At 31.1% G+C, this 15,692-nt stretch overlaps 2 protein-coding genes across 3 annotated transcripts in view; one reads left to right on the top strand and one right to left on the bottom strand.

Annotated features, from left to right (window-relative positions):
- LOC118186331 (uncharacterized) overlaps positions 1 to 6,094 on the bottom strand; it is an 88,185-nt gene extending 82,091 nt beyond the window's left edge. Inside the window, exons 1-3 of the mRNA XM_035356414.2 lie at positions 5,966 to 6,094; positions 5,479 to 5,563; positions 5,180 to 5,344 (exon numbers count right to left, since the gene is read on the bottom strand). Of these exons, the coding sequence (XP_035212305.2) occupies positions 5,180 to 5,344; positions 5,479 to 5,521 (208 nt within the window). The 5' untranslated portion in view covers positions 5,522 to 5,563; positions 5,966 to 6,094. The remainder of the gene's footprint in view (positions 1 to 5,179; positions 5,345 to 5,478; positions 5,564 to 5,965) is intronic.
- Positions 6,095 to 7,711: 1,617 nt separating this feature from the next.
- Positions 7,712 to 15,692, top strand: part of aft (cap methyltransferase 2) — a 76,992-nt gene continuing 69,011 nt past the window's right edge. For both annotated transcript variants that reach the window (XM_035356413.2, XM_035356412.2), the window contains exon 1: positions 7,712 to 8,337. In XM_035356413.2, the coding sequence (XP_035212304.1) occupies positions 7,915 to 8,337 (423 nt within the window). In that variant the 5' untranslated portion in view covers positions 7,712 to 7,914. The remainder of the gene's footprint in view (positions 8,338 to 15,692) is intronic.

Here is a 15,692-nt window from a genome sequence, read left to right as displayed (position 1 = left end):
TATAAATTTATTGAAAATTTCGAAGATGTAGCAAATTTGTTAAAACTGAATGAACTTGCAAAAACTAGTTTTCACTAAGTAATCTTTAACTGGAAAAGCAAAATTATTCATTGAGAGTGAAATCAAAATAAATTAATGGAATGCACTTTAGGATTTACTATTAAATGAATATTGTAATCAAACAATTTTCAGTTAAATGATTTATTATCCAACCATAAAATGCAAGAAAAAGAAACTGCATGACAGCTTTCTAGTAATTAAAATTCTCTTCTATATATTGTACTAAAAATGCTGCTTTACTTGAATGCTATTAATGATATAGTTGATATTGCACAAAATAAATCAGTTCTTTATGGTTGTAAATCTTAAGCATGGAAAGTTTAATATGTGAAAAAGGAACTAGTTTAACTTTTCATGGAAAGTTTAAGGTGTAAAAAATAAAATAAAACTGGATAACAGTAATTGTAAATATGTTAAAGCCTAATTCTAAAACCAATGTTATGCCTAACTCTACTATGTCTGACGACAATGAAAGTAAAGTAACAGAAGCTAATGCAACAACCATGACTGTTGTCAGAGTAAGTGTTAAGGTTCATTATTTTTAGAAACCTGATCCAAAAATATGGTTCCATCAACTAGCAGCACAATTTAGAAATGAAAAATAACTGTTGTCCAAACAAAGCATGATTGTGTGATAAGTTCCATTAACCTGATATTTTGTCACACATATTTGATATTTTGCTTAATCCACCAAAAGATGGTAAACATCAGGCAATTAAGGACAAAGTAATTACATTATATGCAGACTCAAAAACTACCGAGTCAAGGAGAATTCAGCAATAAAAAAACCATCTCAGCTGCTGTGCGAAATGTGTAATCTGGCAGGCATCAAAGTAGCAGATACCTTTCTAAAGATAATTAGGCTCCAACCTCTACCTGTTACTATAGGCAGCATTCTACCTGTTAGTGGCGAGGATTTGTCGAAGGTGGCGACAACGGCTGATAAGATTTGGGAATTAAATTCTATTACTCCCCAAATAGCTGCAACCTCGTCTAACAATAAACACAGGACTGATTGAAAGCTTATAAAAACAGGTCAGTGAACTTAGTGTATAAGTTTTTAGTTTATCCAGAGATTTATTATTGCCGTTCTCGATCCAAATCAAGAGATAGAAGTTACGGTGGAACAAATCTAGTAATACCTGTTGCTAACACAAAAAATTCAGCAACAAGTCATTTAAGTGTAAACAACCGTGTAACTTCTCATCAGGAGTCCAGACAAACACCTCGAAAAACAAAGCTCTCGTCTCTCATTGACAAATGGTAGAGCTGAATCATCTTTACATCAGCGACAAAGAATCAGTTACTTAGTTTTTAATAGATGCAGAGTCGTAGCTAGGGTTTTCAGCGCCCAGGGGCAACTGAAGATTTCGTGCCCCCTACTGCTTGCTAAGGATGGAAAACATTTAATTCTAAAATGTCGTAACATCAATTTGGCGCCCCTTGGATTCTGCGCCCAGGGACAGATGTTCCCCCTTGACCCCCTCTAGCTATGCCCCTGAATTGATGCAAAGGCAGAATTATTTGTTATTCTTCCATTAAATGCAGATAAAACAGCTGTCTCAAAATTAGAAACATTTGCTTCAAATGGCACAAAAATCAAAACATATGGCAAAAACCTACTAAGCTTGATCTTGGACTCAGAACATCATTCAAGTGGCTCTTTGTAATTGCAGAAGTGAACAGACCTAGCAAATGGATTTCCTAGCAAAATTTTAACCTTTTGCATAGATTCCAAAAATTGCAAGTTGATTGATGACACTGCATTGTTAACAATTAATGGAACACCTTGTTTTCAAAATAATAATATTCTAATTTAAAATGCCACACATGATCCATATAAAATATTATTATCAATTTCCGGAATTTGCTAAAACTAAACAATATTAACAATAAAGTTCAAAATGATAAAATCGAAACCAAAGGTCCACCCACCTATTTTCCCTAAAGCTAGGAGGTTATTGGCAAAAAATCTCAAAGCAACTAAAAAGGAGTTAAATAAAAGCAACTAAAAAGGAATTAATGGATCCAAAAAAGTTTATGTAGACCATCCAAGAGTTATTGCTCGAGCCCACTATATCCTGCTATAAAGAAATCAAGTGACTGAAGGCTTTGGGGGGGGGACTATCGAGCGTTACACAATATCACGATTCCCGATAGACACCCTCTTCCATTTTTAACACATTGCAGTTATATATTAGTGGGAACAATAGTTTTCTCATTTAAGACCACTTTACAGTGTATCAACAAATTCTGGTTTGTGAGGAAGATATACTCAAAACAGCAATTCTCATAACTTTCGGTTTATCCGAGTTCCCATTCATGATGTTCGGCCTACACAATGCAGCAACTAGCAATACTTTCACTGACTGACAGAAAAGTTAGCAAACTTGCAACTTTGTTCAGATGACTGTATTTTATAATAAACTGCAATTAATGTCACTGGGATCATAATTTAGTTGACATTCGTAATTTGCATTCAAAAGTTTCGATGGAATAAAGAAAGGTATAATAAAAATATGTGGCTGCGAATTCACATGGTGATTTCTTTGAATACTTTACCTACAGTAAAAACTCTTCATCTTCACAATTTAATTTCGTATGACGCCACTGTCCCTAGTATAAGAGCAGTATGTCAAATCACTGGATTGTGAGAAATCATTAATATTAATCCTTCTTAAAGTTTCTAAGGCTTTAAATCTTAAAAATATACCACTTAATGGTTCAAAGACAACTTCATATTCTTTATATACTTAAACACAGAAAATAACTTTATTTTGGTGTTTTATAATATGATTTTGAATAAAATGCTATTGATTACTAGTGTGATCAGACAAGAAAGAAGCAAACAATTTTTGTTTCGCATGAAGAACAGGGAATTGTGTCTGATCGCCCTCAAAATTTATAAGAGTTTCATTCAAAACTTACACTAAAAAAAATTATTTGGTTAGAGTAGATTTAAGGATGCCTCTTGGATTATCGTTAAGCTGCTAATTCATTTATCCCCAAGTTATTGTCTCATTTATGGTAACCTGAGTAGTTGAATGCTATGGAAACCCTATAATAACATAATTGGTTGAGGTGAATTTGAATGACGGAAAAAGGTTTGGAAAGCTTGTGTCGGATTTGGGGTAAGGACTTATGCATGCTGAATGCTGGTTAGGAAGTATGCTATTATTTTGTGGTTTGCATGGGAAAATGGTTGAAAGTAGCATGATTAATTTGAAGTTTCTGTAAAATTTAAAACAAAAAGGAAAAAAGCATTAATTGACTGATGTGTAAGTGAAGGTGGTTGATCTTTACATTATGGAAACTTGGCGATTTTTTGGCGAAAATTTGGCGACCAACTCTCCTACAGCAACCCTCTATTTTTTTTCCACGCCGCCATTTTGTTTTCACGAAGTAAAGACATGTTTCTTTTCTTTTTATCTCCTGAACACTTCTTCCAACAATCTACTAGCCGAATTACACTTATGCTAGAAATTTTATCAAACAAAACTGCTTAATCATGACAAATATTCACTGCAAAATTAGGAAAAACTGCACAATACCATCCTCCTTACGCATTTTTCAAAATAACACATACACATAAACCATGTACACGCCGACTTATTTTTACTTAAAAAAACATCCCAGAATTGCACAAAAATGGCATTGCGCACACTCTTCACTATATCCATGTACACTGCTTTTTTCTCATAAATTAAAAAAATTTCACGAAAATACATGACAATTTTCTCAATCTTTAAACCCGGTAAAAAGAACATATATGAAATTACATGATCGCGAAAAAGTATTTACCCTTTACAAATATCAACATTTCCACATATAAAATAAATAGAATATCCAAAAACTTTTATCTCTAAATCATCTATTACATTATACGCGTCACCAATGAATTCATACCGCAAGCATTACAAATACTTAAATTATTTCCATACACGTTTATTTCAACTTAAACGTATACCAAATTCCTACAAACATAAAATTCACAAAATAACTATCATTTCATTAAAATATAATTAAATTCAAAAACACTACTTAAAATATAAATGAGCACATACATTAAATTAATAAAAATTACCTTACAATCCTAATTACTTTAAACTAAATCATTGCTAATAACAATTTTCCCAATAATACCAAATTCCTTTCCACCTTACATTTACGACAATGCATAAAAATAATATCCTCAAATAATTAAAAATACTAACTTACCTAATCTTCTTCAGAATCTTGATTACGTGGCGGATACACTTTTCTTCCTTCTGTTTCAGAATCTTTAAAATATACTTATCTTTCAAAGCAAGATACCAGGTAAAATAAATAACATAATAAAACATCTTTATTTCTCTCTCGCACAACCTTAAAAAACATTTATTACTATCCTTTTCAATACCACTAAATACCCATTTCGAATTCACTTTAGTTACGGTCATGGGATCCAAAAATTCACAAACACTATTTCACACAACACAGAATAAAGCCAAATACAAAATTGCCAGATTTTTTCCCGATTAGAGAACAGTAATTCGTCCATTAATATCACATGACATATCCCATGATCTCTCATTTCCCCCACACAAAATAATGCGTAATCGGAACTGAGTACTGCTCACATTATTACCAAAGTCCCAGGTAGTAACCTTTATCGCCTCCAAAATGTCGCTAAACTATCAGTTACCATATTGTAAAGATCAACCGTGAAGGTTTACTTAGTGGCCATTATTAAGTGTCCTGTTTGTAGGAAGAAAATGCGTATAGTCAAACGTTGGACGATACTGGCACTATGGAGGATATTTTTCACTTTTATTTTTGTGAATTTATGTGGTGATGCTAGTATACATTACATATTCTTACAAAATACATATTCTTATATATATTCTTACAATATGTATTACACACTCTTACAAAAATAAACTTAACATAAAAAAAGTATAATTTTGGAAGCATTTATTTTTCAATGGATAGTCCATGAATCTATGCAACATATTTTTAAATTTAAGAACTCTCGCATTTATGAATAGCATTAAATAATACAATTACTCTTGATGTTTTTAATTGAGAAAAACAAAATCTATAAGAATGAGATCAACTATAATTGAGAATATGATCTTACCTATTAAGCATCGATATTCCTGAAGGATTCCTAAAAGAGATTTTCCATTAATATTTGCAGCATACTTTATTCCTTGCTGGTGCAATTGGTAATATTCTTGTAAATGAGGGCTTTCCACCAAAAATGTTTCCCAGGTATTGGTACATTTAACTTCCTCTAAATAACCTTTTTAAATAAAAGTCAATACACTAAAATTATAATAAAAATTGTTTTAAAGTTTCAAATGCATGTTTCAATAATTAATTTTGCATATCGAACGTTATTTAAAATGAATGACAAGAATACAGATGGTTTCTTACCTAAAACTAATCGAGCTACTTCAGATGGTAAATATGCTTCCATTAAGCCACATAAAACAACAGTTCAACAATAAAAACGCAACTCCTAAGAAGATCAATAAAAACTATCGTTATGAATAAAATGACTTCGTATAATAGATTTCTGCAATTTTATATTACATAAAATAATTCCAGATAAATAATAAGACTATTTAGCATTAAATAAAAAAGAAGAAAATTATGTAATTTAGTTTGGCATGATCAAATTGGACTTCTCAAATTTCTCCTAAAAATTTAAAAAAAAAAAAAAAATCTAAACACAAAAAGGTTAGGAAATGCCACTTAGAATTTTCAAATTTAACTATACAGCATTAAAAGCCACATGTATAAGAAAAAAAATTTCATGTGGTAGATGTCAATAGAGGGAAAAAAGAATATTTTGCATTTTCAGCACAATCCTCAATGTATTATGATATTTAACGACTGCTTTTTATAAAACTTTACTAACCTAATACATCATAATATATCACTTAGGAAATATAGAACATCCAAATAACGAAAACACAAACTATACACAATTTCACATATACTCATTGCCGCCAAAACATATAACAGTTTAGAAAATGCAGGAGTGCTTTCACCCATAACTTAATTAATTAATAATTTTACTTACTTAAAACTGTTGTTTGAAATTACTTAGCTTCAAAAAAGGAAAATATTAAATTTCAAACTACCAAAATCTCTTGAAAAGTGTACAGGGAAATAATAAAATTAATTAAATATAGTTGTTATCCCATCAAATCAAATAAATCAAATCAGATAATCAAATAAATAAATAAATAAATAATGATTCATACTTTTCTAGTGTTTCAACGAAACAAATTTTGTTTTGAGACTAATAACCCTTCTGGACTTAATGCTCCTTTCAGCTAAAAATTATAAGAAAAATAAAAATCTTTGCTTCTAAATAAAACGCTAATTATTTTGAGAACAACTAAACACAAATCTGTTTTCAAAGATAAAAAGGAAAGGAATGCTGAAAATCCTGGAAAAGTAATCGATAACTTGATAAAAACAAGGAGGTTAGAAGAGTAGGTCTATTCTAACCTCCTTGGATAAAACATTGGTCCAATATAAAACGGTGTCCTAACACCAGGGTACCTGGGTTCCGAGACCATAAGTTGATACGTTAATATTAGAAATGCTCATATAGCTCTAACCATGGCTGTTCTCCGAAGAATATCCGAAAAAAGACTAGAATACGTAAGATGGAGAAAGCATTTACAAAATTATAAGTCTACTGTTCAATAATGAGAGACAATATATCATTGTGCCTAGGCACATGTACAAACAAAACAGGAATAAAGACGAAAAATTACTATATATGAACCTACATAAAAAATGGCAGATTCAAGTCATGTATGTACTACTACTAAGAAACATATAGTGAAATTGAGTTTCGGAATACAGTTCCTCTTTTTACTCTGTATCAGGTGAAGAACATCGGTAAAACAAAAAAAAGAAAGATAAAGTCAAGTGGTTGCCATCAGTCGACGAACAAGGTGAGTTTCTGTTCGAAGGTCCAAATCAGGAAGCAGCTGAAGAATGTAGTATGAGTAAAAAATGTTGGGGATGGACAATGTCAGATGAATATTTATGCTTTTCTCTGGGAAAAAGAGAACATCTAAGAGAGCTGGTGCAGTGGTTAAGATGAGTGAGAATTAATAGAAGAAATTTCTGACAAGTTTTTGAATATAATCTTTAATTGTTTCTACTTTGAGACTGCAGTCATTTCATGCAGACTGTTCAGGTTACAAAATTAGGGGCGCAAAGGAGATGAGAGGCGAAACGCCTGGGAGGATCAGGTAAAACTTCTCTCTTGGAGTCTCAGTTATAAAATGAGAAAACTTTGTGCTCAATGAAACTCAGTGCGAGATTCAAATATATACATAAAAAAAAGTTCCATAGGCATTCTGCGCATATTAGCAGTCAAAATATATTGTGACGATGATTGAGAATTACTGTCATATTGCAAATTAAGATATTAGATAAAGATTAAGTATATTTTTAGATTTTTAGTATATACGAAGAGAGTATAGTTTAGTTTGCATAAATTTGAGAATAATATTCTGATCTTCGTATTTATTGAAGAATGGTAATTTTATTGCAACACGTGGTGCACACTCCATAAAAGTTATAGTTGAAGTTATAATTATTGCGGGTGTAAGACTTAAATTGTGCAAAATAAGTTGCGTTTCTTCGCTTGTGTTTTTATGTTTGAGTTTTCACTTTTATAGTTTATTTTATGTCGAATTTAAAAGATATCAAAACTTTATCGTGGTATTCGTCTTACTTTGATGGCTTTATAATTAATCGAATTTTCAAAGTAAAATAAAGATATCAATTTAGGAAGATTTTTATATATTTATTTATTTATTTTTCTCTCTTCTCTTGAGGATGAATACAAATGAAAATTTTGAACCCTATTTTGAAAAGAAATTTACTTTCGTTAAGAATGATGAATGGGTTCTGCCATCTATCGATTCACTTTTCAAAGATTCTGCTTGGCGGGACGAACATTTTATGACAATGAAAGAAGTTTTGAACAACGTTAAATCCTTGTTAAATGATAAAGGTGAACTCTGGCAGAAGCATACGTCAAATGTTAACAAAGCTGCTTTAGTCATTCCCTACATCAAGGATAGAATTCGCCTAGAGATTTTAACTCAAGCTTGGTGTAAATTTTTTGAAATATTGTCTAGTTATGAACTGGTCCCATCTGAAAGTTTAATATTTAAATCCTTTCATTTGTGTGAAGCTCCGGGGGCTTTTATCAGTGCTTTAAATTATTATTTATTCTTGAAGTATCCTGATATTTCAGTAAGATATTTGTAATATCTTTTTATAATGTGTTTGTTCTCAATCTACGCAAATTGTATTACTGTTAAATATGTATTTACTTAAATGCTTTAAGTTGGATCAGAATTATTATTATTATGTCAAATTGGTTTCATCCGCAGAGAAACCGTTGGCACTTCGGGAAAGAAGCCGTTGGCGCCATTGCATTTTTTTTTTACTCCCCACGATGAGCCGAGCCGTAAACGTGATATTTTGTAAATGTGATTTTTAGTGTATGTAAATTCAAGTTAGCAGAAAATGGTAGTAAAAATTCACAGATAATAAGTATGTAGATGTAAAACTAACCGGTTAAATGTGATATACGAAGAGTCATTTGTACTGTATTCCTTACACTAGCAGTGGTTTGCTAATTTTGATGACCATGGGAATGCATCAAACTATTCTATCATCTTAGATAATCAATAATATTTTTTTAAAAATTTAATCAGTTATTTATGCCACACCTACCATTCTCTAAAAGGTTCTTGTTAGAAAAGCATTAACAATATACAGTCAAAAGTCTTTAATTCGGACACCCATAATCCGGAATGATCTATAATCCGGACCTCAAAGCCACAAACTTTCTGCGCATGCGCGTAAGACCTTTACGGCTGCAAATATGCGTGTGCTCATGCGCATAGTATGTTTACGCATGCACGTTTAATGTATAATGGACGATATAAGCTAAGCTAAAATTTTCTAATTCAGTTAATGTTGCAGATTGCACTGTTCCTTAATCTTCTAATTGGATCCAGCGTATTATTTTTTGCAGACTGTTAGAGCAATTTTATAAAAGTAAGCTTGAACTTTCGATTATGTCAAAAAGAATTTCCGATTCTGGAGCTGCCAAAGGATCTACAAAACGAAAGCATATTTTGATGTCCATCAAACAAAAAGTGGAATTGCTGCAACAAATGGATAAAGGCATATCCTTTGTTTCTTTAAACATTCCGAAATCTGTTTATAAATTTCACTCTGCTCTGCTCGGGGGGTGGGGGGGAGGACATCGCAGCACGCAATGAACTGGAAGTTGATCTGTCAGCACTATCCTTATCTTCAGGGCAGATGTTTTTATTTTATTTGGCTTATAATTCCTTACTAAATGTAGTATTTCATCTCGATGTACTTAGTCATTGATATGATTTAAATCAAATTCCTCATCATTATAATTCGCTTTCGATAGCGAAGAAAGTGACACAGAGGTTATTGAAAACGAAAAAATTTCGTTTGACAAATTAGTCGGTATTCTCGACATTGCAATTATAGGACTTGAACAGTGGAACTTTGTAACTGAACAAGAAATTATGTCTGCTCTGCGGAGGGGGGGGGGAGTGACGTCGCGGCGCGCAATGAACTGGAAGTTGATCTGTCAGCACTATCCTCATCATCTTCAGAGCAGATATTTTTATTTTATTCAGCTTATAATTCCTTACTAAATGTAGTATTTCATCTCGATGTACTCCATCTTTGATATGATTTAAATCAAATTCCTCGTCATTATAAATATCAGAATACACATCAAATAGTTTTCTGGTTGCAATTTTCTAATTTCGACTATGCGTAATGTATGCTTTGCGTATGCGCGCGTTGAAAGAAATGTTTAATAAAGTAAACAAATAAATATTAAGCTTTTTTTTGTAAATTTTGGTACCCTTAAACCATAATTGCTCTTTATTTCATAAATTACCATTTCATATTTTTAATTTTATAATTTCTGCATGCTATCTTACCAGATTTAAACTGATGATCTGTAATCCGGAATCGCCGAAGTCCCCATGAGTCCATGTTAAAGACTTTTGACTGTATATAATATTTAAACTTTATGTTAGTTTCTTATGAAACAATATATACTATATACGTAAAATATAAAAAATGTGATGGCTTTGCTCCACGTGAAAAGGCAACCACTAATTAACTTCAGCAATTTCAGGATCATCTCCCTAGACCAGTACTTTCGAGAACATTCTGGCATGTTATGTAACCGCTACTCAAAGCATGAAATAATTCAATCAACAATGATCTTATTCTTTCATATATATATATATATATATATAAATGTTTGTATGTATGTAATATTTCTCGTAGATGACTTGATTAGAATATAGGGTAAAAATATATTTAAATATATTTATGGGTGCCCCTTAGCGGAAATTGGCGATTTTTGGGGTACATGGATACTGAGTTTGTGCAATTCTTTGACTTGTTATTTTTGCTTTGTGTAGTGGGGAATTTTGTGCCGAAAATTGCTACTACACAAAGCCAAAATAAAAAGTCAAAGAATTGCATAAACTCAGTATCCATGTACACATCGACCTATTTTCATTAAAAAAAAAAATAATAATAAGTTAATTGCACAAACTTGCATTCGTGCTCCTTTAACTTTGTCCATGTATACATTGATCTATTTTCACTTAAAAAGTCAAAGGAGCAGCGAATATATAATCTTAATATATAATAAATAAATCCTCAATAAAAAATATATAATCTCTATAAACTACATTTTAAATCAAACAATCAAATAACATAAAAAATGAAATTCATCGTAGCATTACACAAAGGAAATATCGACTTACCTTATTTACAAATTTCCGTGTCTTCAGTCAAATAAAATTCCGTAACAGCATCCAAAATCTTCCTAAAATTATCTGAACTAGAATGTGTATACTGGCATCACCACATAAATTCACAAAAATAAGAATAAAAATATCTTCCGTAGTGCCGATATCTTCTGACGTTCGACCATACGCATTTCCTTTGTTCAAACAGGACACTTATAATGGCTATTGAGTAAACCTTCATTTACACACCAGTCAATTAATGCTGTTTTCCACTTTCATTGCAAATCATGCAGAAACTTCAAATTAATCTTACCACATTCAGCCATTTTACTGTCTAAACCACAAAACAAGCAACGAACTTCCTAACCAACACACACCAAAAGCCTTACAAAATTTTTCCCTACTACTCGGTTTTCAACTACTCAGGGTACCATAAATGAAGCAACAATTTTGTGATAATACAAGGGGGACCCTTAAATCTACTCTAACCGAACATAGCTGTTGAAGATGAGATATTTATCTGTAATTTTTTAGAAGGCTTTAATGCATACATTCATAAGAAGACATTCACAAGCAGTTGTGACCAAAATAATGCATAAATTTATTCTTGGAAATTCTTGGTACATCATTAATTTTTCTTTGATACCTATCATCAATTACGCATCATTTTGGATGTGAACACCCCATAATTTCTCATAGCATGTCACACTTTTTAGATAGCAGATGGCGATGCAACAGCACATCATAGCACAGTGAGAGGAAGGCACTCAAAGTAAGTGTGCATTTCAGCAAATGGTATTTATGAAGTTAATTTTATTGTTTAAATTTTGAATAGTAGTTAGAGAAGGGTACCTCTTGTATTATCGCCAAGTTGTTTTTGGAAAGAAAAAAAAAAAAAAAAAAAAATCGCCACTACACAAGCCAAAATAATAAGTCAAAGAATTGCACAAACTCAGTATCCGTGTACCACCAATTTTCGCCAAAGGGTACCTGTAAATATATTTTTACCCGAATGGTGATTGGGTAAGAGCTAACTGCATTGCAGAATTAATAAGATGATATTAAGCAGATTAGTTTTTAGATGACGAAATTTAGATTCATAGCTTTAAGACAAGAAGTGGATGTAGCCAAATTAAAACAACTGTTGCTGAGCTGAAATTAGTAGTTTTCATTAATATTCTATATCACACACACACATATATATATTCGGGATGAATCAGCTTAAAGTATTTTTTAAGTATTGTTAGGTTGTTCATAAAGTTTTTATTGTGTTTAGTTGTTTTTATCAGAGAAAGTCATACATTCATATAATTATGGTAGATTTGTTAAATTTTTTGGTAATGTTTCAGATTCATGTTATTTTATTGAATTTTGATTAAATGTCAAATAAGTTATCTATAATGGGATCTGTTTTATCAGCGGCAGTGTAAACTGATTTTGTCTTGGATAATTAAAAGTTCATTTAAAATGGAAGGCCCAGGTTGTTTTAGTGTTGGGAAGAGTAATATAAAAGATTTTACCTACTTGCAGGAAACAAAATCGCTGTCTTCTGTAGTACGTTCTATTTTATTTATATAGGAATTCCCCAGAATCAGATGCCGGGAGAGCACTGTTTGAGCTTAAGTAAATAAAAAGTTCAGTGGAAAATGTGTATTTTTTTAGTCACAAGATTTGAGTATTTTATTATTCTGCAAGCATGCTTAGTAAGGTTTTGCTATTCAAATACAAAGTGCAATGAAAAGGTACCTTGTTGCAGTAAAATGAGCAATGTAAAAGCATGCCGTGAAAAATACTCTGCAGCAGGTAACTTTGTAGTGGTCAATAAAGATCTTCAGGGGCTAACATATGACATTGAGAGTGATAAATTTGAAATCAGAGAGGTGGGAAGATCAGTGGAAAAAAGTAAATTAAAAATCACTGCTGTAATATATAAACAATAATAATAATATGATTTATAATTCTTAAATTGTATTCGAAATTATTTTTATGTGCATAAAAACATGGATTTCTAAGAAAGCATGAACTTTAATTTTATGAATTTGTGTGAAATTATACATAACATCATAATACATAAAAAGAGGAAAAAAATGAAGACCAGTATATATGATATAAAACTGTAGCATGAAACAATAAGAATTCTGATATGATACAAGGAGAGTTCAGGGGGAAAACATAACTGAGGAAAAATCAAGGCTTATGTATTTAATATGAAATAGGACCTTTCCTGACTTGTACACACATATCACAATGTATTTTCATGCTGGGAATAATGTTAACTGCAGTTTAAGGAGTTAAGTTCCACTGCTGCAACAAAGCATTCTTCAGGGTATTTACATCTCTAGAAGGAGGATGTCTCTATGCAACTGCTTTTCCAAGGTATACAGCGCAAAAAAAAGGGGGGGACATTTCTATATCTTCCATTCTAATGGGCCAATTTAGGAAATTCAACTTGGATTTTCAATGTCTCGAAAGCGCAATTTATGATATGTATCAGATTTATATATAACATTGTTTTAATATAGGTATTTTGACACAAAATGGGACTTTTCCTGAAATAACATACCAATTTTTTTCCATATTTCGATTCTATGACTCAAATTACGCCAAACTACCAAGTTTTATAAAAATCGCGAGTAGTTTTTAAAAAATTAGCTCTCAAAATTTTAGCTCCCCAATGTTAAATGAATTTAGTATATATTTATTAATCTCTCTTTTTTTATTAAGCTTATTTGATTCTTCCTTTCACATTTCGAAATTCAGGTTCATTCCAAATAAAATTCACCCATTTTCTATGATTTATTAAATTTGTATTTTTATATTTAAAATTTGTATTTTTAAATAATTTTTATACGTTTTTAAAAAAATTTGAATTATAATCTATAAAATTTTTACCATCTTCTTAAAGTAGATGTATTTCTAAGCATACCTGCAAAAAATGACAATTTTTTATTCAAAATTTCCGAAGATATACGTGAATTTATATATTGGCTTATTTTGAAATTTGGCATATTTGTTGAAAGTGATAAAATGTCAGATGTGGATTAAACACTTTGATAAAATTATTTGGAAGTAGAAACAATGTGACTTTTCCCCCGCTCATACACAATGTAAAAAGGTAGGAACAAGGTGCCTTTTTTTCTGCTCTGGCATAATGGAAGGGAAAGGAAAATTGGTTGCCATATATTAAGAAGTTGGCCAAGTGAATTATTCTTGGCCAAACTGAAAAAATTTTGCCAAGATAAATTTTTTAATTTCTCCATAAATTTGGCACCAAATTTTACAAAATTTAATATCTAAGCATAATTTGAGTATTAGAATCGAAATATGGTAAAACATTGGTAATTTATTTCAGAAAAAATCCAATTTTGTGTCAAAATACCTATGTTAGAACAATGTTATATATAAATCTAATATACATCCTAAATCGCGCTTTCAATATATGAAAAACGCAGTTTGTCAATCGGCCCAGTAGAACAGGCGATATAAAACTCTCTAACTCTTTTTTTTTTTTTTTTTTTTTTTTTTTTTTTTTCACAGTGTACATTGATAAGTTTTGGATCAACATCAGGAGATTTTGCTAGCCAAAGTTTTAACTTCTTCCACAGTCTTCACTTTAAGGAATTTTGTCAACAAGATGTGCTCAATATGGACATCATCTGTAAATAAAAAGTCAGATCTATATGCATCTCTGAAATGTCTTATGTAAGGCTGTAAGACTTCATTCTAATATTTTTGGCCAGTCTTAGATCCACTATTGAAAACCTGTAGGGGTGTTTGTCCATCGATCATGATTCCTCCCCGTACTATCACGCCTGCATTACCGAAACGGCCACAGTTCATAATACTCAAAGAAAGGTTTTTCATACCTGGCTCCATCCTTATGTAAATGCATTTAGAATCAGATGTTCAACTAAACTCATCAGTAAAGAGAACATGGGACCATTGATTTTTCACTCCCTTTCTGATGTTCTTGGCAGCAGTTAAAGCAGTCTCTCTTTTATTGTGCAATTAGGTTACATAACCTTGGTTTGCTAGGATAAAGGCTTTTTTTTTCGTGAAGCCTTCTGTATACAAAATTTTGTTGTGAAACAATAGTTCAGTGTTGGATGCAATGTTTAAACTTAAATGCCGAGTAGTAGATTTTCTGATATTACGGGCAGTTATATAGTCACTGCCAGTATAAAGGTGGTGTTCATTTCGTTTTTAATTGAATTTTAATGTAATTAATTTATTTAATTTTAAACATAAATAAAGACATTTTTATTTAATTTTGCATTGGTGTGCTTTGCTTCCATGTCATTTGCCATAAGATCAAACGGTCAGTTTGTAAAATTCTCATCTACAAAAAAAGTACTTTTTGTAGTTTCATAAAAGAACTGTATCTTTTAACTGCATTGTTTATCATATTTTATAATTACAAAACAATTCTTTTGAAAATTAATTATAAATATGCCTAGTGTTTTCGTGCATTAAGCTGCAGAAAAAAATTATCATTAAAGACATAAAGTAAGAAATTTAGAACTAATAATTCACAAAGACAAATACTGAAATTCATAATTAATAAATTTCAAATAATTGCAACAAAGAAATTTAAAAAGTTTAAACCAATGCGCTTTAAACAAGCAAAATCCCATTTAAAAAATTAAGGAAAATTTAAAGAAAAATGAACAAAAACAGAAGAGGAATTCAACCAACTTCAATCTTACTTCATTGAGGGGGGGGGGAGGAATATTGAAATCAGTTGAATTCTCTCTTCTACAACAATCCCCACTTTTCTGT

This window comes from Stegodyphus dumicola, chromosome 10 (assembly GCF_044657685.1).
Source record: "Stegodyphus dumicola isolate Sdum_Otavi_A_Nest chromosome 10, ASM4465768v1".
In the NCBI taxonomy this organism is placed as follows: Eukaryota; Metazoa; Arthropoda; class Arachnida; order Araneae; family Eresidae; genus Stegodyphus; species Stegodyphus dumicola.
Note: the sequence above shows the minus strand (reverse complement) of the source record. Positions and strands in the feature narration are given on the sequence as shown.